The sequence below is a fragment of the Scatophagus argus genome, chromosome 16 (assembly GCF_020382885.2).
Source record: "Scatophagus argus isolate fScaArg1 chromosome 16, fScaArg1.pri, whole genome shotgun sequence".
Taxonomy (NCBI): domain Eukaryota; kingdom Metazoa; phylum Chordata; class Actinopteri; family Scatophagidae; genus Scatophagus; species Scatophagus argus.
Genome location: NC_058508.1, coordinates 20,564,749 through 20,589,320, shown reverse-complemented (window position 1 = coordinate 20,589,320; position 24,572 = coordinate 20,564,749). Strand labels below are relative to the sequence as shown.

The window sequence follows — 24,572 nt, the reverse complement described above, 5'->3', positions numbered from 1 at the left end:
AGACGAAGCCGTCCCTCTCTCGCTGTGTTCATTCCTCCTCCTTTACTGCCTTTCTTCCCTGCTTGTTGTTCTCCTCAGCCCTCACATGTCTTTCCCGTCACCATCCCTCGCTCAGCTACAGGCTTATCTCTGCTTTTAGGACTGCCAGGCTCTTTTATGATCACAATCCTCCCTCGCTATCTCGGCAGCACAGCTCTGCCGCTTCAGCAGGTGGTTCAGCACAAAACGCTGCAAGTGACACCAGTCACACATGCGAGTGACTTCTCTTTTCTGCTGGGTCTTTTTTGTTTTGGGCTGTGATATAAATAACATCAGCAGAACAGGAGGAGCGTGCAGAGTCTGGGAACAGTCAGTACGAGCTGCACATCAAATTCTGTATCACGTCTGCAAGCTCCCATCGTCGTGATTTAGGGCCTCGTGCTGTGTCAGCAGTGTGGAGTCAGTTTGCATCCCTGTTATTCAAGAGTCGACCGCTGCAAGTCACTGATGTTTTGACCCCCAAACACGCTCTTTGTTTCATTATCTAAACTCACACACTTGTCCTCCTCTTTGTTGTTAGGCAGAGAAGAGGAGGACCTGAATATGATTTTCCTTTATCAGATTTTCTGTCTGAACGCTAAACAGATATTTAAAAAAAAGAAAAGTTTTAACATTTTTAGAATTAAGACTTTCAGGAGAGAAAGCCGTTCAGATGTTTACCTTACAAACTGCGTTTCGACCTCTGTGCTTTGTCATCTTGGACATTTAATGATTCTCACTATTTCTATGTGTTTTCTGGAGTTACAGAGCGCCGAGCTCTCAGGGCCACTGAGACCATAAACAAAACTAAAGCATCATTTTCATATTTTCTTTTCCATTTTCTATTTCCTTTCTTTCTGGTGGTGAATATGTAAACATGGTGACGGGAGAAGATCGCTGAGTGCAGCATTCAGCAGTAATTGCTATGCTGAACATGCAGCGCTGCTTGATGATTTGCTCTCCGGCTCAGCTGCACTTGGCTGGTTTTCTTCCTCCTGTGCTTCCTTCTCCTCCAGGCAGATTTTGATTTGATGGACTGACTTTGAACAATTAATCCTTTCTCATTCTTATCAGTCTATAAAAATGCTGTCTGTAGTCAGTTTGATTTTCTTTTTTGCCTCTGCTGCATGAGAAACAAGGCTTTTAAGCCTCAGTTGATGTATGGATGTTTTTCAGCTGTAACATTAAATCAGATTCAGACATACCTTGGTGGGAGTGTTATGTAATTCAGCTTCCAGCAAGGTTTTGGAGGCAGACGCTGCTCATTACAACCAAGCCAGAAAGATGCCTCAGTGGTTTTACATTTTCGTGGGGCATTGTGAGTTTACTGGGGCATAATTATGTGCCCGACATAAAGCAAAGCTTGACCTAATGTGTAAAATGACATGAGTTTCAATCTGTTTTCATTGTGTTTTGTATGAAAAAGATGAGGCAGGATTGCACTTTGTGATAAGACTCGATCTGACTTTTAATTGGCAGTTTGTTCAAATAAAATGAGAGGTTGGCATCGACCTCACAGCTGTCTCACAGAGCAGAGTCCAGATCCCTTTCCGGTTGCCTTATGTCATCCTTTGTGAACTTAAGAGGAGGGTTTGAAGAGGATGATGTCCTGGTGGACCAACTTTCCTGTGGGGCTTCGTCTATTTTCCAACACCCTGAGACAGCATATGAGACATCATTAAATAAAACACATGCCAAGACTTTCAGCGGTCCATCACACAACACAACCACTGTAATGATGTGCAGGCAGTACAGCGGCTCAGTGGTTAGCACTTCCTCACAGCAAAAAGTTTCTGGAGCAGGCAATGGCGCCCCAAAGAGGGGCCGAGGGGGCAACAGCCACCCTGACACAATCACCCCCCTTCTTCAGTATTGTTCGTGACATGAATAGCTGATCGCAACACAGTCTTATTTAATCTTCTTAATGTCTAAAATCAGTCAGTTGAGTCATGGGAAATTTATTAGAATTATAATAAACCTTATAAAACAGTACTGGAAATTTGACATTTCTGCTAATGACTATGGGAAATGCTGGGATTTGGTTAAAAACAACAATTAGAAAATTAATTTAGCAGAGTTAACTAAAAAGATAAGATCAGCTCTGAAGAATTTAACAGAATGCATTTCAGACATCACATTAAACATGGAGGCGCTGGAAGTGTTTCATAAAGAGGGAACCAAAGGTGCTTTTATATCATCCAGATCAAAACTGATAGAAGAGGATGAGAATAGTAAGTATCACAGAGAACCATGCTGTGATTTCAAAACAACTTATTTTTATATTATTTTATACTTTACAACAATTTTCACAATGAACGACTAACTGGTACATGTAAATTTCACATATTAAATAAATTGCACTAAATGAACACATAATTAAACTTTAAAGACATGTATTACTCGAGCTGATTTTTTACCAAAATAATAATCCTATTACGGAGCAATAATTATTTTACGCCTCATATTTTGCCTAAAGTTTTTACGTTTCGAACATGCGCGTGCCGTGACATTCCTCGCTTTTGCGCATGCGTAGAACGGATACCGCAAACAGCCGCCGCACAACACGCGCACCGGGCAGGCCTGAGAGACGGAAGCTCAGGTAGGTTTGAGAAGACATTAAACATGTCTAACTTAAGGTGGTTTTTAGGTGGATTTCCTGGTGAGTTGGCTACCTAAAGTTATCTGGTTCGGACTGAGATTTTGTTGTAGTAGATGAATGGTGTGTTGCGTAAAACCAGTGAGGATATAAAACCTTTTGTATGTTGTAAAGTAGGCCGGGTTTGATTGCCGTGAACCTCTGCTAGCTTAACTGCTGACTCAAAGCTTGCTAGGAGCTTGGTGTGTGTGTGTGCTGTTTTTGTGGTGGGTACTCAATAACGACACCGTTGCTTGTAAGAGAAGGCACTTTATCGAACTTGGATTATTCACCTGTAGACAGTAACAACAACAACAACAACATGGTCTGACCCGTGGAGTTGAACTACTCTCAGACGCACAACGCCCCCTGCTGTCTGGGTATGTAAGCAGCATTAACTTGAACCACTGATAGTAAGCAAGTATGCAATTTGCTGCTATCATTACGTCTTCCCCTTTTTTTAAAGAATAAATACATGAATAAAAACATGCTTTCATAAACATAACATCTCCGTTCAAAATAAAAGTATTTTACTTCTTTTTTAAAACATAAAAGCATTTTTCAATTATAAAGATAAAGTGTCTCCCTCACAAAATTTAAGTTGTCTTCCTTTACATATACATAAAGAACAACAATAACGTCTCTCTGAAGTGTTGTTAAACCGTGCTTAGTCAACTTGAAGGTAGCAACACAACCAGCTTGCACTAACCTTAGTCTGTTCAATGCCAGTACACAACTATAGTACTCTCTGTTGTACTTTATGTAGCGTATGTTAGTTTATTTAGTATGTTTAGTCCATTTTTCACACTAACAGTTAGGCCTTGTTTGGTTGTTTCTTTGCTTACTTTTGACCAACCTACAGTGCTGTAATGAGCTACTGGATGCTTGAATTTCCCTCGGGATCAATAAAGTATCTATCTATCTATCTATCTCTAGTAAACCTTAAAGAGATATTATGACATCTTAATCTTACAACCAACATATAGCCACATTTGAATCTGTTCAGTGAGTCTCTCAGGGGGCTTCACTTTTCTTGACGATTTTCTGCATTTGGGTAGGCGCCTCAGGTGATGGAGTCTCACGTGTGTGCTGAGGTTGTTCAGCAGCCTCAACCCTCTGCTCCACTGTTGCAGGTCCCTTGAGGAGATCTTGGCGATTTCGTCTCAGAAGAGCTCCATCTTCTGTTTGAATGCTGTATGACCTTGGTTGAGCCTCACTCAGAACATTTGCTTTCTGTGCCCATGTGTTTGTTTTGTCTTTAAACCTCGCTTGGTCCCCCCAGCTTGCAGTTCAGGTAGGTTCTTTGTTCCTCTGTCAAAATAGAACTTCTGCTTTGCTTTTTGCTGCTCCTTGAGCTTCTTCACGTGGTTTCCCTCCTTTGTTTTAAGCAGGTTATCCTGAATGGGCAGGTTTGACTGTTTAGTCTGACACAGGCAGCTAAATCTAGTATGGACTGCACATTCTTCGGCACTACAATGAATGCTAGAGTATGCCCTTTGTTCTTGTTTGTCTCTTTAACCATGCATTTTCCTATTAAAGGTATTTCTGCTCCTGAGTATCCACGTACTTCCACTTTTGTTGCATGTATTTTGGGTCTGGTTCTGATTTTCTTGAACTCTGTTTCTGATATGATGATCGCTTGAGCTCCGGTATCCAGCTTAACGTCCATATGTGTGTCATTATCCACCCCTCTTTTCCCGTTTTGTTTTCTGTCACCACATCTATATAGACTTCCTCCGTGTCATCTTCATCCACTGCATGGACTTTGCTTTGTTTCGGGGTTTGATTTTTGCAGCACCGAGCAGAAGTGTCACAGTTATTGCACATTTTGCCATATGCAGGACATTTTTTAGGTGGATGCTGCGTGCCACATCGACCACGTCATGTCTTTTCTTTTTTGTCCCTGTTTGCTGGTGACTTTGATTGCTGTTTTATTTCAGAGGCAGCACTCTTCTTATCAACTCTGTGTGTGTTCTTATTCACAGAATCTACTTGGCAGCTGTCACTGAACAGTTCTTTTGCTTGTACTTTCACCGTCTCAGCCACTCTGCACAGCGTTAATGCTTTTTCCAGGTCAGGATTTTCGTCTCTCAGCAGCCTCTCCCATGGACTACAGTCTGGAATCCCGCACACAAGTCAGTCCTTTATCGACGAGTCTGTGAGTCCTCCAAATTCACACGTCTTACTTCTGTTCTGCAGCTCTGTTACGTACTGATCTATCGTCTCCCAAGTCTTCTGTACACGTGAAAAATGTGTGCCTCTCGAATATCACATTTCTCTATACAGCAAGCCTCAAATTTATCCATTATTTTATTCAGCTTAATTCTGTCTCCATCAGCAAGCGAGAAGTTATAGTAGACTTGCAACGCGTCCTCACCCTCAACATTCAAAAATACTGACGCGCGCTTTTTGTCACTTGCCTCGTCAAGTCCAATTGCCGACAGGTTTTTTCAGCCACATTCCCAGACAGCTGAAGGTTGGGTGGTGGGTGTAAGCCGTCCATGTTGTCGTCGCTAGGTCCTCTTTCTCCCCCAACAAGTTAGCAATGCAAAGTTCACTGCTGAGCTGATGCGTCGGTACCGTTAGCTACAGTATAGTTAGCGTTACAGTAACACTAACTGGAACATCAGTATGTGATTCTTAACTCTGTTTGATAAAGTTTTCAACTAATCTGTAAGTTACAACCGCTTGATAGAAATGCCGAAGCTTAGTTACCGTTAATTGTTTCGGTGTGCCATTTTCAGTGAACTTCTCTTCTGAATGCTATTTAATTCAGAATTAAATACATTGTCAAACAGATGAAACAAGATTTAAAACGTTATTAATAATAATAATAATAATAATAATAATAATAATAATAATAATAATAATAATAATAATAATAATAATAATGAGTTTTAAAAATGTTAGGTTAATCTTATAGAAATAAGAGTATAAGAATGTTAAACATGACTAATTAGCCCAAAAAAAACAAAAACACAGCAAAACAAAAAACAGAACAGGGTATTTTTCATTTTCAGTATTTTATTTCAACAAATTTTCACCACAGTAATACATCATGCAATACTTAAAAAACACTTGAGAGTAAGTGCTGAAACATTTTAATCCCCAAATCCAAGTTGTTTGTTTTCTACATTCATCCATCCTGTCTTGTATTTTCAGGTTTGAACTTTGTCATGAATTTTACAGCAAAAAAACTTGAACAAAAAGCTGAGAGTGCAGGTAGTATTCACACATACTACATTTCGTTTTTTCTTGTATTGAAAGACAATTAAATCAACATACATTTCTTGGATCTTAACTATTTTTCAGAAAACATGTCCAAATAAGTCATGATAATTAAGTTAAAAGATTAAATTTCTATTTTATCTACTCACCATGCAAGTTGAACAATGAGGATAATTTGACACTTTTTTTATTTTCTCCCATCTGTCATATCACCAAGCTGATGTGATAAATCGTTACCTTAAAGGCAACGGCTGCAGTTGAATTCAGTTGTGGTCCCAGTATACTGCAGCTTAATGGGAGGACTGGCTGGAGACACTCAGTCTTATGCTGACCTTGAGCTGCATTTTCAGCCGTTCATATTGTTGGTTGCTACTGTACAAGTGGGTTTAGGCATCACAGGCAAACATGAAGAGGACATTTCAGGTAAGAAAACAGTCTAACTATAGGAGATCACAACAACATGATGACAAACCTGTAATGAAAACGTACTTCTGTTAAAGTCAAAATCACCTGCTTCTACACTTCGAGTGAAACAAAAGGTCTCTGGTGCCGCTTGATAAAACAAATCATAAATATGTATGTGACATAAATAAATAATTTAACTTTAAAACTAAGAAGAAAAACTAAGGAAAAACTGACTTTACAGAAACATATATACCAAACATGAAAAGGCTACACGACAGTAAACGCACAACAGTACCGTCAGTCACAAATCTGATCTTTTTCTTCACAGATTATTTTTCTGGTATTGCTAGTTGACTGTGATTGGTTTTTTTTTCTTCCCCCTTCATGTTGTTACTTTACATGCTGTCCAGTGAGTTCATGTGTCATTTCAGTGAAGTATAACTCACACAGTGTTTGTCCCACTGGTCATTTCCTCAGAGTTCATCTTCATCAGAAATGGGTGAACGCACAGTGAAGCTACAACATGTCAGACTGTTGAACTTTTCTTGACGCCAAGTATTAGCCGTCACGCTTTCCTTCTTCCTCACTTTTCTCCTCTTCGTCATCCTTGGAGAAACCCTCTTCAGCTCACATCAGCCTTCCACGTGGGAACAGGCGGCCCGAAACGCAGCGTCAGCCACCTTTACACACAGATCTCGATGGGTGTGGCCACCAGGATGCGTCCTCTTTCGTTGTTTTCTCTGTTGACCCGCTCGTAGCTGCCGGTGGAGGATGGTGAGCTGTTAGTGGACATGGAGGAGTAGTGGGTGTCCATCATGATGTTTCCCTTCGCCACCATACACGCGGGCGACAGGCTCTGCTGCTTCAGTCTGTCCACTAACACGTCCTCTTCTGACGAGGACGAGCTGATGTCCAGAGGAGGTGCGCCGCTCGCCAAGCCCCCACCGCCGCCGCTATTGCTGCTGTTGCCGTTCTCCACGTCCAACATCCAGCACTGGTTGAAGTAGCTGAAGACTTCTTTGACAGAGCAGCGGCGCTCCTGCTCGATGGAGAGGAGCCTACGAAACATCCGTAGAGCGTCGTCTGTGAAGCGGCGCCACTGTGACGGCACCGTCCCTGTCCGGCGACGCTGCCAGCGCACAAACTCCTCATAGAAGGCGTCGTTAGGCATGGCCTTCTCCCAGGGGAAGTTTCCCGTCAGCATGCAGAAGAGCAGCACACCGAATGCCCACACGTCCGTGCTGTAGTCCACGCAGAAGCCCTCGTGACGCGAAGTGTCGCATAGCTCGGGCGCCGTGTATGGGATTGTTCCGCTCACACGCTTCACTGGAGAGCCGGCTCGCCGCGTCATGCCAAAGTCTGACAGCTTGACCTTCCGGCACTCTTTGTCAAAAATGAGGATGTTCTCAGGTTTGATGTCTCTGTGGACCAGCTTCTTACAGTGCAGGTAGTCCAGGGCGATGGCCACCTGATGGACGCAACGCTTGGCCACAGCCTCAGGAAGTCCCACCTGAACTCAGAGAAGAACAGTGAGGTCAGCAGTCCATCACTTACAGAATGATGCCACACTAAACAGAGCTTCATTTTTAAGTCCTTGGTGTAGAGTGAAATTTCTTTGTAGGTTGCTATTAGAGCTATGAATATGGCTACCGTGCTAGCAATATTAGCCATGTTGTTAGCAAGAGAGCTACCTGCCAAATAACAGCAAAGCACAGTAAAGCACACCTGACGGCGTCTATACACATACAGCAGAACACACAGCCGTAAAGTGGCATTGATTACAATTACAGCATCTTTCATTTTGGTTTCCACACGCCGACTGACCCCTGAAGTCAACACTGTCAATGTGCCATCCAGCTTTGTGTCTGCAACCCGAGTCAACTGGAGATTTTGTTCAGATTAACTAAATTCAGGCTTTCTCTGATTAAAAGACATTAAGAGCCCAGGTGAGATGCCACAATAAAAGACCAGAGGATTTTTGTGCTTTGGCACCAAATGAGAGGCCCTTCCTAATTGCATGCACGAGGACAGAGCGAAATATCATGCATAAAATAACACGGGGCAAGATGTCACTTTGTAATCCAAAGAGACACAACGTGTGTGCATTTGAGATAAGACAAAATAAGATAATCCTTTATCAGTCCCATAACTGAGAAATTACAGTGTCACAGCAGCAAACAGACATTGTAGACATGTAATGTAGACATTTGTAGCTTGTGTTGAAGTAACACTAAAAATAGTTTCCATTTGTGGGATTAAGAGAGAATCATTTGGATTATGTTAAGAAGAGTGGATGAGGTACCTCTAAATGAAAGTAGCTTTTTCTTTCTTTTTTTCGGGCACAGATGTGTGTGTCAGCCCATCTCACCTGTGGGGGGATGATGTCAAACAGATCTCCCGCCAGAGCGTACTCCTGAGCGAAGATGTAGTACTCGTCGGTTTCAAAGGCGATGCCGTACATGTTGATGATGAAAGGACAGGGCGACAAGTAAAGGGAGATGCTGTACTCTCTCAGGAAGCTCTTCAGCTTGGTGGTCTTCTTCCTCAGAAATTTCAAGGCCATTTTTGTGCCTGAAAAAGAGGACAGAAGGGTTACATAACTCCAGTCTCATTCCTCGCTTCTTGTTCCTTTTGACCACATTAAACTGTTTGGGGATTTATTTCACTGCCTCCTAATTGAGTGCATGAAGCTTAATTAAAAGAATTTCAAATGTTGATGAATAATTAAAATCTTCAGTTTTAGTGAATTAAATCCTGGTTTCTTTCTTCCCCAGGAGATTTAAACTGCAATTTTCAAATACTCTGCTGGACTTGTCATGTTGCCTCAGTGACCACGATGTTGCCTCATCTGCTTTCATGCTGGAGATTTTAACAGGAAAGTTAAATACAGATAATCTGTAAAACTCAAGATGATGGAGCAAGGTCAGGTGTGTGTGGAAAGAAGACGTCTTGTGACCATAACTATAAGGACGTTGCGGACTCGAATTCATCACCAGCATTTGGTCTGCTGGCTTTCAGCTTTCATCAGTACTGCCATTTTTCCTGAAATGTTACCAGGCTTTTCTGAATCTCAGTCCCTCGGCTTTCGTGGTCTGGAGGGAACACACAAAGTCAGTTTGTGAGGACACGGCAGCTACTGTCAGCAACAAGAAAAGCAGCGAGGGAGAGAAATTAGCAGGCCTAATCTCCAATACCCTGGACAATAACGCCATGTCTGCCTCTGCACTGTCAGTGTGTCAGCAGAGACGGGAGAAGACGCTTCTCCAATAGCATCGGCTCAGCTCTGCTAAGGGCTTTGTGCTTTTTACAATGCGCAGCCACTTTAGGAAAGGTCAAGAGGAAGCTTTGTGTTGGCTCTAAATGCCACTGTACAAGAGGAGTTTCCCTCATGTTGACAGGACATAAATAATATTGTGAGTGACATATATATATATATATCACATCACTATTATCCTCTGTCTTGCTCTGTATCATCCTTCAGTTCCCATAATGCTTTAGGGGGTTCAGTGAGTTCAAGTGAGCCAACTTACTTTTTTTTTTTCCTTTCTTTAAATCCTGTATTTGTTTACCCTGCGGAACAGTTTGTACCATGGGAAGTATGTTAGGCTGTTCCTGTTTGCAGTGTACCCACAGTACAGACAACCATCAGTGGATTAACACTGGAGACAAGAACATGATGATTCTGACTCACGTTCGTGACGAGCATTTCTTTTTCTGCGATTTCTGAGTCGATTTCTGGTCATTATTTACAAGGGACATTCAGAGGCAGTGATTACCGAGTTGTGGCTTCCTGTTTTCAGCAGCACACTGGCTTGATATGTCGATGCAGTGAGAACATCAGTCCACATTAGAGAAACATCTTCTAGAGTGCACTAGCTGCTAGGGCTGATTAATGCAATGTAAAATGGGAAACACAGGCTTAATCTGATAAAGATGACTGGCATGATATCATTATTTTGCCTAGTATTATGGAACAGAATTTTTTTTATCCATATTTTATGTGGATTTATTAGTCCAGTAAAACTTAAGCTATTTAAGTTCATGTATATTACATTATTCTTTCTTTATAGACAGATACTTTATTGATCGTAAGGAAAATTCAGTCAATTTTTTATGGCCGAAAGCAGGAAAGAAGTCACAGCTTTTTATGTGACTGACTGTTAAATGATATTGCATCATATTGATCGCAGGCCGCTGAATTAAACCAATCACATGATGGTAGACTTTAACTGGTGATTTACATGCACCACCTCCCCCCCAGAAAGGCAAGCATGTCAGTCTCAAAGTGAGTGTTTTAAATCATTAAGGGGGAATTCAGCGTCCAGCCAGTGAACACGATGCTGCACTGCAGGTCTGCATCCTCGTCTCCAACAACAAGCCTTTTCTGAACCAAACATCAGATTAACGATTATCGTTTACTTTTTGATTGTGTATCCTTATCGATTAACGTCTCTCTCATTTTCTTGATTTAATGTCTGATCTCCAGAAGGTCTGAAAATTTGTGCATCACAGAGGACAAGTGAGAAGGCAGAAGTTGTGTCTGACATGACTGCTTAAAAGGTGATAAACAGTATAAAAATAATTCTGACTAGATATCTCCATCACCTGCATGGCCTCTCTTCAGTTACTAATGAAACAGAAATGGCAAAAATAAATAAAATATTGAGAAGAAAGCATCTGTCGTCCCATCTGTTCAGGGGAACTCTGAGTGTTTCAGGGCAGAAACTGAAGATGACCTACATTTGTAAAAACTGGTCTGCCCCACTGACCCATAATGTTACTGGACTGGCCAGCCAGAAGTTCAACTACGTCTTCGGGTTTAATTTTTTCACCTTTTATTGATCTTAATAATAAAAACAGGCCTATTTAAATGTTTTTCATTACTGATTCAACTTCTGCTTATTGTCACAATCATGTAGAAGTAGTAATTGCCTGAAAACTAAGTGTTTTCCCATGATCTCACTTTATTCATACATGTGAGGGATTTGCTTTATTTTTTTGTGTACTCGAAGTAAATTTTCCTCATTCTATACATAATTTTGGTTAGGTAACATTTTCGTTGCAGGACATTTACTTAGAAGTGGATTATTGCACTGTGGTATTAATACTTTAACACAGGGTCTGAATACTTTAAAGCTTCGTGCCTCAGCAGATCCAGTCTGACACTCATCTGCACAGACATAATACTAAACACTTGAGCACACTATGTAATATACAAAACAAACAAAAACCTGAGATTCAGGTTTTATTTTCTCACAGCCGAGTTGTTCTGCTGCTTGGGCTTGCTTGCTTGATTATGAAGGAAAATACTGAAAGATCCTGGTCCCTGGTTCCCACCCGACCCCTCATGGTAGGCCTGTTTCAATACCTACATGTACTGTACTTTTGATTTGCCTTCATGTTCCCTTCTTCACTAAAATACATTAGCGCACAATTACGATCCAAAGGTCAGAAATAACTTCACTTTCAGCCCGTTTTTCCCCCTTCGTTAACATGACATTTATATTGAGCAACATCAGACTTTGAAGGGTGGATGATTCAAGCTGCCTTCCTCTGATGTTTGTGAAAAGATGTCGGCGATACAGATGATGAAACCAGAGGTACCTGTGTTTTCTTACATCCTTCAGCTGCACACATTACGGGCTGGAAAAGGTCAGAATTCATCTCGGTGATGGACGGCAGCCACTCTAAATGGGCTGCACAGCTGCAGCTTTGTGCTCAACTAAACACTTTTAGGAGGCTCGGAGCAGATGGTCAAAATTTGGGCTTTTAATGTGAAGAGGTTGGATAAATTTTCTCTTAGTTAAGCAGTGAGTTTAGGCTGCGCTCAATTACTGCATAAAAAGGTGGCCTACATCATTTTCAAAAGTAAACACTTCAGAGGCCAATAAGAGTTTTACCTGTGCAATGATTACGTCTGAGCATGGGAAACAATGAAGTACACCAGCATTACTTTTGTTTCTCTCATTGTAAGGGTTGCTGGGATACTAAAGTGAAGCGTTCTAAAGCTGCACGCTGTACTGTTACGTAAAATGACCCTGTTATCACCACAGTTTACGAAGTTCAGCCCCAAAAGGGAACCACATCCTTTGTCCTCCAACTCCAGTCCTGTGGATCAGTTTACGCTGGCCAAATACGTTTCTGAGGGAGGGTCTGGGAAATCATCTCAAATCTCATCTCCTCATCCGACAGGTGATGAAATGAGACTTGAAAGGCAAACCAGCTGCTCCGTCCAAAGAAAGATGGGCTCATCATTGTTGGATCTCTCGGTTTGATCTTACCTTTAGTGCCCTTTTGAAGCGAAGCAAACAGGTTGGTGCCATTTTCTGACATTTCACATGATTTTATCATCATTTAATTGACCGATCACTACACCTATGAGCTCCGTCAGGTTTTGGGTGGTAAAACTGCCAGTCAGAATCCTTAGTAATGTTTTTTGAAACACTCGTTTCAGACAGGAGAAACTTCTCATTCCTGCTCGGCTCCTGCCAGCTCTGCAAGCTGAACTGATGTACGAGTTGTCGCTGGAACATTTATTAGCTGTAGTCAGCTCAGTAATTAAGGATTAATTAAATGCCATCTGGGCACGTCGTCTCTGCAGTTTCATTCTAATGTAGCCGTAAGCTAATCATTACCTTACATAAATGGAAAATCAATGAAGTTTGATTTATTGTTCGTTTTCAAGCACGTTTCAGGTTTAACTGCACAATAGAAAGTTTTGAGCATGTGAACTCAGGTTGAGTTTTCTAAACTTCCTCATTTCCAAAACGAGTCCCATGTTGTTACAACAACTTATTTCACTTCTGACAGTCCTGCACCACATTGGGTCAGTAGGGGTTCAAACGCAGTTTGTACTCAGGTTTAAAACAGAGTGTTAAGGTGCTCTTTAAACTCGATATTGTTTTACTACAGCCCTGTTTACAGCACTTCAGCAGCTGGACACAACACTTGACTGACCGGTCATGCTTGCCTTCAAAGCACTGGCTAACATAGGACACCTGTGACACTGAACACAGTAGTTACCTCTGATTTTATGGATGACCAAGTCCACCTTCCCATAGGTGCCCTTGCCCAGTTCACAGACGACCTCATAGTATTTGTTGATGTCCAGTTTCTCCAGGTTCTGTGCAGCAATCAGCTGGAGTTCCTCCAGGATGTCGATGGAGGCGCGGGAGGTATGAGGCGAGGAGTTCATTGTTTCGGAGGGACGGGACGGGGCCGACGGCTGGTCTGGAGACGGATGTTCCTGTGGAACGGGAGGAGCAGGAAGGAAGGCAAGGTTCAATATGTGACCAGTATCCACCCATGTCTCCTTTCCCTGAAAGACCCCCACTGTAAACAGAACACGCCGACTGTATTGTATAACGTGTACAGTGTATGAACTGTGTACAGGCTTTGAATCATGTAGTGACTTTGTTTATGAGAAAGTTACTTTTCAAAGCTCACAGAGCTCCTTTACAAAGGAGAACGAACGCTAAAGACAAAGATGAAAGACGTCAGGACGGCGTTTTCAGTACACAGTCCTCCCAGCGGGAGTAAAAATCTGCTGCCATGGCTGCAGCTCTGTGAGGCACAGCAGAGACACAAACACGCTGTTGTTTAGAAAGGAAGATCGGATCCCTGACAGACATTCCCGTCCATACAGCCGCGCTGCTGCCATGAAGAAAATGGGGGAAAATGAATACTCTGAATTCAAATTTGCCATGTTACAAAAAGCTCTGTGAGGTTACAACATGAAGTGAATTTGTGGCTTTGAGTAGTGATTCTAACACTTCAGCTTCTGTGTGCAGTCTGCATGCATCTCCTCACCCAAAACTAAGCTGCCCTCGCAGTAATGTGATTAGGGGTCAGTGATTTAACTCCCATCCAGAGTGGCTTCTTGCCTTTAACACAATGCATCCACTGAGCTCTGACAGGGATGAAGCACGGAAAGAAAATTAAAGTGCAAACAAGTGAAATTGGATCGAGCGGGGAAAAGTCTTCCTATTTGTTGAGCTGATCCTCAGCTGCTGATTAATGATTCTCCTGCATTACTGAAGGTCTAATTCTGATCCGATGTGTTTCTACTCCCGTCAGGCGCCGGCTTGCTTCCATCCTCAGCAAATCTGTCTCACCTTCCTCCTTCTGCTACCAGAAGCAACACACTCTGCTGCGTCCTCCATCGCTCTTCACCCACGGACAGCCAAGATCCCTGAGTGACTGGAGAGACTTCGCGGCCCTGATGGCGCAGCAGAACTGTACCATCTCTCATTAACGGGGATGAGCAAGTGTTGAATGAGACAGGATGCTAGCCACGTCCTGTGCATCAAGTCCATCTGTGCCTGCCTCGGAGACTGCTCTACAGTGTGAGTGTGCGTGACGGGGAAATGTGTGCACAGAACTCCAGTAAAGCGTGTGAAAACAATAAAACCAAACAAAAACATACAGTATGTTCCACTGGAAAGCACCGAAGTGACAGTACAACTGTGACTTTGTTATTCACCCAAGTTACAGTTAAAAATCCTTTAGGTTTTCATGAAATCATCAGACTGTTCTTGATAACATTTAATGCTACACTGATCAGGCTGACACTGCAGTGTGTCAGCTGATCATTTTAGGGTCATTTTAGTGACCAACATCTTTATCCAAACCGGTTTGGCTGCACTGTAAGCAGACCATACTGGCTGCTCTCTTGTATTTGGGATGAAGCAGCAGCTCAACAAGCGTTTGCTGTACTGACTTCTGAACGTACTGCGAGAAAACTCGGGAAGACGGAGGGGGAAAAAGTGGCCCGGATACCACGGGAGACGTCTCGGTGCGAAGATCTCAGCACCAGATGAGCCAACATTTACTGAGGTAAGTTCATTTTTGTCCCACTTCCGTCTCAATACACTTGAAACCCCCAGCAGCTCCCCGATTTTCTTCCAAGTGCACAAAACTCCTCCAACACAGAACCAGGATGAGGGATCTGTAACCTGACGCCCGGACGTTCACTGATGCGCACGGCAGGTGAGGACAATCTGATGCTCACGTCACTTCCAGTCACGCTGAAACTCACCTTCTTTTGAACTGCCTGGCTTTCCTTAGTTAGGACCTGCTATTGCCACAAAAACTACAGCTGCCATCAAACCAGTAAGAACAAAGCCGATCATGGAGTTCCACAACGCTCTGTGCTCGGACAAATACTATTCACCTAATGTATGCTTCCTGTAGGAAACACCAGGAAACGCTCCCCGTTGTTGTCAGACACAATTACATTCTGTGAAAGCAGATGAAACCAATGACTCAACCAAACTTAACTGATCTTAAAGACATGAAAACCAGGATGACCTGCAGTTTTCTGCACTTACGCTCAGAGCAAACAGAAGCTATCGTGCTGGACCCTGAACATCTCAACCACAGACCTGCCTCGGCCTCCAGCAGCACCGCTCGGAAGGCGTCACGAGATAACTTTTGTTGCGATGCGGCGCCATATAAATAAAGACTGAACTGATTGAAATCTTAAGAATTACAACAAGATGTCACTTCCTTTTCAGCTTTACTGAGCGCACTGAAAACAGAGAAAAACAAAACAATTACAAAAGATTAAATTCACTAAAAGAAGATTGGATCGTCCTGCGGTGATGAAAACGGCTCCGGACACAAACAGCATGTGCTGAGCGTTAAAGTACGAGGAGTCAGCTTAGCCCAAAAGGAGCCGACTGGCTGTCTGTCACCGGACCACTCAGCATCCTGTGACAAGGTCAATAAAACAAACGCACAGGAAAACTGCCTGCTGATGGACGAACACACACACACACACACACACACACATACACACACACACACACACAGACTTTTCATTTCAAATTCAGGTCCGATTTTAATTTAAAAACTACAAGCTCTTTTCCATGTGATGACAGTTTAGTTCAGTTTGTGTGCACAGCTTTGCATCTGAGCTACTGTGTCGAAGTGCACACACACCGTCAGCACAGTAAATGAGTTTTATGCCCACATGAATAAAGACACACACACACTCTCGACTGGATCACAGCACTGTAACGCTGACGGGTCCAAGACGCGTGCGGGTCAAAGCTGTTCATGTGCCAAGCACAGAGGCTCGCTGCTGATTGGCTTCAGCTGATTTTATGTCCTCGTCAGGTTTTACAAACAGCAACAGAACGTCTGCTGCTCGTGGACAGGAAGTTGGTTTCCATCCACCTGTCAAAAGCTGAGTGGAAAAGCTCAGAGTTTAATAAAGGAGATGAAATATCACTGAACGGATTTAAACGTTTGTAAACTGTGACTTGAAGCTTGAGAATCGGCTGTTTATCAGTTTAACAAACTAACGTCCACATCAGAGCTGCTGAAAGAAAACCTGCCAGCTCTTAGATGGAAGGATTTGCTTTTCTTTGTCATTGATGACTTTGTTCTGAACATTTTCTGATTTCCTGTGGCTGCCGAGCCCAAACGAACGCGTGAAGAAGGCTCGAGCGTCACGTTTCACCGCCGCCTTGTTTTCTTCTTAGCTTCACTTCAGCATAACAACCTTGACGCGCATGCATGCAGCGCGTGCAGTTTGGTGCGCACATCCACTCCTCTCGGCCATGTGACCTCCTGAGCGCAGACTCGCGTGCGCTCTCACGCGCCCGTCTTATCAAAGAGCCTGCAGATGAAAGAAGTCACAAGCAGCACTAATTAGGAGCATCTTCTGTTCGCTGCAGCTCCCAGCAGCTTCGGCGCTCCGGCTCAGGGTAACCGTGCCAAGGCTGCTCCCCAGAGGGCCTGCAGGAGCGCCGAGCCCCGCCGAGCCCCTCAGCCTCCCGGGTGAGTCGGGTGAGACCGCCCTGCTGTTTCTCTCTCTGCAGTCAAACGCTCGTGTCGCCCCCAGCGAAACCCTCAGGACGACATTACACAGCGCTTCTAAATCCATTCAAGGGCCGATCACCGATACGCTGCCAGCATATGATCCCGGTCTCTCAGACCCACAGACTCTGTGCTGCTCCATGGACCAAAACCTGAAACCCAAAACCAACAGAGGAGCTAAATTCTGCACTGGACTCACGAAAACATGAGTGGAGCCCCAGGAGTTCATTTCCTCGTGTTATCACCACATGGGACTGCACGGAAATGTGACAAACCTGACTAAAGTGCTGAGTAATGGTCTGTCTGCTGAAAAACTGCTTCTGCCACCTCATTTGTGTTGAGGCCAACATCGACCTGTAAAACATCAGCACCTAATGAATCATTTGTAACACTAAATCAATGTCAGCCAAAGGGGTTACAGGAAGAGGAAATGGGGAAATTATACTGTAATAGCAATAGTTAGAAAAAGCAGTCATGTCACCTTCAGAAGAAATTCTAATAATGTTAAATTTTCATCTCATGCCATCATCAGGTCAAAACCCACCGAGCGCAAACAAACATGGACGACAGGAGAGCTCACCGACCGTGAAGACAAAACATCCGGGTTCGCCTTTAACCCGCGGCCACATTTGATTCACGTGTAAACATGCTGTTCTGATCCTCCTTAGCAGAACTACAGTCTGCATCCACTCTTGGCCTGTTTTACACTCAGCTGCAACACGTCCCAAAGCAGGAACGACTTCATCGGCTCCAGTCAGCTCAAAACAAGGCGAAGGAAATTAAACTGCTGCTTTGACTGATGAACCGCGGCTGCGTATCTCACTCTGTTATGAGGAGGAGGATCGGCTGCTCGGCGCTACGCAAACACAGTGAGAGCTGTCGTCTCCGCAGCTTCCTCCCATCCCTCCAGTCTGACCTACAGGGAAATCCTGACGCCGTCCTGCACCACAACAGCTTCACTATGTGGTCTTTCCTTTCAGAACTGATTGAAACCGGACTGTTAGTGCTGCTCCAGGACGCCGTTAGAGGCAGCTAAGGGTCACTGATTCAGCTCAACTGGAGCCTGAGCTGTGCCAGCTTGTTTTAATTACCTGAGCTGCTGACCTGCTGGGCAGGTGGAGCCTCAGGTGGAGCCGCAGGTGGAGCCTGTACTGCACTCCAGTAAGAGAGAAAGTCTGGTTTGTTTATGCTTAACTGTTAACTGGAGAGCGAAGGCTTCGCCAGAGCTGAAACCATCAGTCCGTCAGTCCGTCAGTGGGAAATCATTCAGCGTTTGAGGAGCAGTTCTTTGCTTTAAGCTGAAAGGAGTGAAAACATGGCAAACTTTACTGGGCTTCACACTCTGAAACGTGACAGTTTGCAGCTTTTCTTTGATACATTTCAGTTTAAGCTGAATATCGTTTGGATTTCAGACTGTTGGACGAAACACGACATTTAAAGGGAGGTTACATCTCGTCGCTGCACACAGAGCTGATGTTTTCCAGAGTGAAGTCACAAGCGGTGATGTCACTTTGGGCTCTGACAGGTTTTGAGGGCAGTTTTAACCTATTTTTTGGCATTTTCTGATTAATTGAGAAGAATTTGTTGTGACTTTTCTTCTTTTTCCTTCTAAAAACAATCACGGAAACGTGTTCTTGACCGTTAAATTTCAAGTTTTCGGCTGATGTGTGAGGTAACAACAACCAAACAAAATGTTAATTAGTTTAATTTTACTGGCAAAAAGCAAACAGGCTTCCACTCCTCCACTGGCCTTGGTGGACCTTGTGGACTTTTCCCCACCCGTGACAGTGAAATGTGATTGAATCTGCCCGCTGAGATAACAGAACCAGTGAGATTATTTCTGCCCCGTGAGCAGCTCTGTCCTCCAGAACTGTTTGTAGAGCTGAAACTCCATCCTGCAGACTGTCTCACACACACACACACACACACACAGAGCTTTGGCCTTCACAGTGTGTGTGTGTGTGTGTGTGTGTGTGTGTGTGTGTGGACCTCTCTCCCTGTGTGGCGGCCTGCGGCTCGGCCCTCCGGCGGGGCTCGGCGGTCGGCTCCCACGGCGCTCATGGAGCTGTGGAGCACATCAAAGCTGCGAGGCTTTCACTGACTCTGCGAAGTCTGGGGCTTCACATCAAGCCGTCTGAGCCGCTGTGAACCCCACCCTGCGGCCGTAACGTCCCCACCTTTTGTCTGTCTTAATCTCCGTCTCTCGTTCTTCTTCTCTGACATCCCAGCAGTGTCAGACTGTCTGCTGCGTGTGCTCAGCGTCAGCCGTCACTCCGCAAATTATGTGTCCAATTGTTTATTTTTTAAGCAACGAGGCCTTGATTTCAGATAAGAGCAGACAAGGCGGCTCCTCGTTTCTTACTTTGTCCTCAGCCGTCAGTTTTTCCAAATTTCCAAACAAATTTGTTTTGCTGCTGGACAGGAGAGGGAAACCTGCGAGCTTATCATTTTCCACATCTCGTTTTCAGGAAAAGTCTCTTTGTCTTCCACAACGTTTATTGACCACACGTTTTTACATTGTTGGAAAGGAGGGATTAAATAGAGACAACTGCTATACACAAGTCTATTGATAAGTATGATTAGGAAACGTCTTGTTCTTCCTAAATAGAACAGCAGAAACAAAACATCACAGTGTCAGTTTTGCTTCTTGTCTTTAGTATGCACAGCACCAGCAGCACATTTATTAGCTGTAGCTAGCTGATGATGCTAATGTTAGCTTCAGCAGGGGTTTGAGATAACCAGCTCAAGCTATACCTGAAACAAATGACCGTTTTTTATTATCAGAAATCAATCCCTCTAGTAGTTTTACAATTCTTCACGTGACAATGAAGTATCAAAAAGCAGAAAATCACCAAAATTCAGAAGCTGAAACCTGATCATTCTGTTTTATTATTTGAGAAATGCCCCAAACAATCGATTTATCTAATTAGTTGCCAGTTAATTATCTGTCAGTCAGCTAATCGATAAACTGACTAATCATTTCAGCCCTGAAGGCACAACAGGCCAAATGTTTTCTTTGCAAAAGTCCCTATCAATACAAAATAAATAGATTTTAATAAATAAATGAAGCTTTAAGGCGCCCACGGCAGCTTCATCCTCCACAAAGACTGACAGCTGCTGTCAGTGTCACTCAGCTCTGCAGACACAAAGCACAGCGTGCAGCACCTGTGAGGCCAGGTAGGGCTCGAGCGAGTGCACGTGAGCGTCATCATGTACACAAACGTGTGTGGTCAATAAAAGTAGAAATGCTGATACAATCGCTGCCGTGCAGGTGCGCGAGCCGGGACACAAAAGCTTCTTGACAGCAGCTCCATTGTTCTGCTCAGTCAGTGTTTGAGTCACGTGGTGCTTGTTTAACTTCTGTGCATAAACATTAAAATTTCAGCTTAAATGAGGATAACGAACGACACCGGCTTGCAAACACAGCAGTAGTCCGGTGTGATGCTGTGCAACACGGCAGCACAAAGACACCGACACACCGAGACACCGGACAGGACGCGCAGTGAGACGTCAATTAAAGCAAAGCAGAATCTGACTTAAACACACACGTGAACGTACAATTCATTAGCAGCTACCTGGTCTGGACCTGCCGGGAAGCGATGAGACACCTGAGGTGCTCTTACCTTTCAAAATACGCTGCATGCAATTCCCGTCAGTCCATCCAGACAGCAGCAGACTGTGTAGCTACGAGCGGAAATCTGGCAGATCCTCAGATTGCAAATGTTTTCTTCTTCACGGCGCCGAAATGAAGCAGAAACCTTCCGCCGTCTGTCGCAGCCTCCGCGCTACTGATAGTCCCTGGAGCCGCTCGCTATTGTCTCAGCACTCCGCAGGCGGACACGCCCACCGCCTGCTAACGTCCAATCAGAGCGCAGAGCGGCGGAGCGCTGTTTTGCGAGATGCTGCATTCACGTAATGTAGGAATTTATTTTTCAGACTGAAAAGGTAAAATAAATTATACACACGGTTTAACTAAGATCAGAATATTCCAGAACTACAGTTAAAGTCAGATAGTCTCTTTAATTAAAAAACAATAATAATAAACCACATAAAATAATAATAATAATAAAAAACAATTTAAAACAATGACAACAACAACAATAACAATAACAATATTAATGATTAGATCAGATAAGAGATGTTGGGAATGAAATGGTGTGCTAATATTAATAAAAAACCTTCTTAAAAAATGTAAAGGTTTAAAGGTAAGGACTTTGTTCTTGTGAACACCCCTCATTTGAAAATTTAATTTATTCAGTACTGAAGTTTATGAACAAATCAGTAACATTAGCTTGCTAACATGCTAAATGAATATGGTACCAAATTGCACCTGTCTAACAGCACGCACTTCTGTCTGTATAACAGACCAAAATGTAAATTAAAACCCATACGAAGTCTTCTGGGACAGCAAATTAAAAATCTTACAAAGTATTTCCCCAAAAGTCATGCTTAAGACCAGCGAAGCCATGATTCCCATGTCCCTGAATGCAGCATGGGGAAAGCGAGCACAACGTGTACTGCCTGAAGCGTGCAGCTGTGAGCGACTCAGCTGCTCATTCAAATCGATGGTTTACAGTGAGTGTGAGTTTGCAGCTGCAGCAGGAGTGAATAAAGAGGTGAGGGTGACATCAGATGTTTCACGTAATATTTTTTGTCCAGTTGAATAAAAAATGGTGAAAGCTGCCTGTTTTGGAGTGAGTCACAGAGGTTGAAGTGTGCTTTTTAAAGGGTGATGACTCCCTGGTGATGCTTGCTTGGTGTGTTGATTGATATCTGAGATGTGAAGCCCAGTGATCGTGGGACTGTGTTGTAGTTTGATCTGGTGGAAGGCCTCTGGCTGTCATTAGATAGTTTCCAGCGGTTGGTCTCTGTCACGATACGGAGGGTAAAATGTGGCTCTGTTGTACTAAAGACAACTGTTCATTATTGTATTCTCTTAATTTAAAACATAATAATCAATCAGAAGCTTCTCGAAATTTCTGCAACAACAAATTAAGTTTACTCTTTTTGTTAAATACTAAATCATTTTACTTCCCTCTGTGTTTGAGCTGCTTACATCCATACTGAAGCTCTAACCTGTGGTCACATGCAGGAGCTTTATAACCGACTTATAACCCTCACTCTGTGTTGTTGTGTTTTGAGTATAAAATCAGCTAAATCAGCACACACAAGCCGCCTGACACAAGGCAAAGTGCCACAAAAAGCTGCGATGCTTCAGCAGCAGCTCAGAAAATAAAAACACAAATTAATAAATGTTAAGGAAAAGCTGCTTCCATCTCCCATTAAGCTCATTAACTCTGATGAACCTTCTTGCAAACTTGAGGAAATTTTGTTGAATTTTCCATCATCCTTTTGTAAAGTGATACTTCAAAATGCATGTAAAAAGACATGAGTGTAAACACGGCTACAGAGATTCAAACCAATTCAATTCTGAATGTAAACTCTATAGATTTTATTCTGTTTATAACACACCCGCTGTAATGAGGTTGGGTTGAAGGCCGAGGTTACAGCTGCCTGCGGCGTGTGGATGGAATGATGGTGACTTTAGCGGGTGTCAGAGGACATGCATGTGGACATGAACTTGGTTATCTGAGGAGAATCTAAGAGACAGGGCGGTAACTGACCTTGTAACTGACAAGCAGACGCAGATTTATACTTTTTCTTTTTTAAATGCTCAGTGGCCACCAACGTTTCTGCATCTGTCTGCGAGCTCCTCCGAACTGACGTCCACATCCTTCAGCACAGTTGAAGTGCTGGTAAACCGGTTCCTCCTGGTGCTCCTCCACAAGCCGACGAGATGACAACACCTTCGATCAGACTGGGAGGCAAACGAGGTGACCGGTGTTGGTGTGTTTCTCCAGGGACAGGTGTGTGTGTCCTCAGGGACAGTATTTATGGTAGTGTGTGTGTGAGAGAGAGATGGAGGACATGGTCATAAACATCAAAGAAATTCCTTTCCACGAGTTAAGTGAAGAGACTGACGCCTCAGTCTGTGTGGTGAATGTGTAGCTCGAGCTAACGCCCAGTTAGCCTAGCTTAGCATAAATGCTGGCACCTAAGGGAAACCGCTAGCCTGTTTCTACCACAGGTAAGAAAAACCACACTACATCCAGTATATCTCATGTCATACCTGATTTGTATTCCCTCTTTGCAGGCTGTTGTGTGCTGGACAACAGTGTGACTGCGACCAGAAAACTCATCGCACCCTGCAAAACACCAGATTTGTGCCACTTGTGTGTCACTTGTGATGTAGTCAGTGTCCCCCTGCTTCCTGTCCCTGTGTTAAAGCACTTCCTGGATTAGAGACTGAGGTCAGTAGTCTCACCTGGCTCTGATAATGTGCAGCCACTGCTTCACTGTTTGGCTTCTCTGCTCCCTCGTAGTGTTCACCGATACTCAAAGTGGGAAAGAGTTTTAAATTCAAAGGTAAAATTGTGATTTTTCTTCTTCTTTTCGGTATCATGTTAGTCTGTCTTGTATGTATCGTCGTGCTCACATTCACAGCGTGTCCTCCTCTGCTTGAAGGTTGGCTGATCAGAGTTCGTCCTCTTACCGTCGCTGAATGACAGTGAAACACAAAGCGTGTTGGAGGACACACCGTGGCAGCAGTGCAGGGCCACAGAACACAGTTTTCCTATAGGAGGTCTAAGAGCAGATAATTAGCTGGCTGTTGCCTTATTATCATAGCAGCGTGTCTGACTGCATTGTTTCATCAGTTCTCCTCGGGCTCGAATAATGAGGTCCCAGGGTTGAGAGAAACCTGGGAGGAAGTTACAGGAACGTCTCTTACGTGGCACATACACGGCGCTCTGCCAGCAGGTGAAGCGAACCTGCATGAGGCTTTTCGTGCAGCATTAGTGATCCCAGAGGCTGCAAAGAGCCTCACGTTTGTCCGCACTCACGCTCGGTTTGTTTACCGGCGAAATAATGAAACAAATCCTCTGAGCAGCTGGGACTCCTTCAATCAAGGTTATGGCAGCAATCTCCCAGAATGCCACGCAGCGCCATGAATCCCCCACCTCGGGCTGACATCCAGTGTTTTTAATCTCGCCGGGAGTCAGACGCAGGGGAGCCAGTTACCGCCCAGTCTCTTAGATTCTCTCAGATAACCAGACTCAATTTCCCAGCCCGATGAGAATCTCTGTGAGCCCCGGCAGGCCGAAGCGGAGGGAAAGATCAGGTGAAAGATTGCCGCCGTTATGTAATTATGTTAAATGTTGCGTTTGCATAGCAAAGAGGAGCAGCACTGCAGGCTTGTCCTGCGGCAATAATACGTTCTGAAAATGAAGCTGCTGTCAAATTAACTAGAACAAATATCTGCCAACGACATTCACGACTCTAATTAACACTTCTGCTACTGTCATGGTATTCATCCCAACAGCTGGGAATTTGATCCTGACTGAAATATCTCAAGATGAATCCTGTCGACTTTGTGACCCCCCCCCCCAAAAAAAAGAAAAGT

At 43.8% G+C, this 24,572-nt stretch overlaps 1 protein-coding gene and 2 long non-coding RNA genes across 5 annotated transcripts; 2 read left to right on the top strand and 1 right to left on the bottom strand.

Moving 5' to 3' along the window:
* The first annotated feature begins 3,513 nt into the window (after positions 1-3,513).
* On the top strand, positions 3,514-6,903 carry LOC124073201. Its single transcript, XR_006845656.1, has 3 exons — positions 3,514-3,947; positions 4,639-4,811; positions 6,764-6,903. It is a non-coding gene; the product is annotated as an uncharacterized LOC124073201 (long non-coding RNA).
* Positions 5,666-20,922, bottom strand: unm_sa1261 (un-named sa1261). Of its 2 annotated transcripts, none has more exons than XM_046415268.1 (4): positions 20,734-20,922; positions 13,310-13,532; positions 8,655-8,857; positions 5,666-7,796 (listed from the first exon to the last, which is right to left on the bottom strand). In XM_046415268.1, exons 2-4 carry the CDS (start codon positions 13,479-13,481, stop codon positions 6,969-6,971), a joined length of 1,203 nt encoding a protein of 400 aa, XP_046271224.1. In that variant the 5' UTR covers positions 13,482-13,532; positions 20,734-20,922; the 3' UTR covers positions 5,666-6,968. The 2 variants fall into 2 exon arrangements, with proteins under 2 accessions (XP_046271224.1, XP_046271226.1); XM_046415270.1 differs by lacking the exon at positions 20,734-20,922 and adding an exon at positions 18,202-18,234.
* LOC124073202 lies at positions 7,685-11,506 on the top strand. Of its 2 annotated transcripts, none has more exons than XR_006845657.1 (2): positions 7,685-7,820; positions 9,061-11,506. It is a non-coding gene; the product is annotated as an uncharacterized LOC124073202 (long non-coding RNA). The 2 variants fall into 2 exon arrangements; XR_006845658.1 differs by having other exon boundaries at positions 8,632-11,506.
* Positions 20,923-24,572: the final 3,650 nt, after the last annotated feature.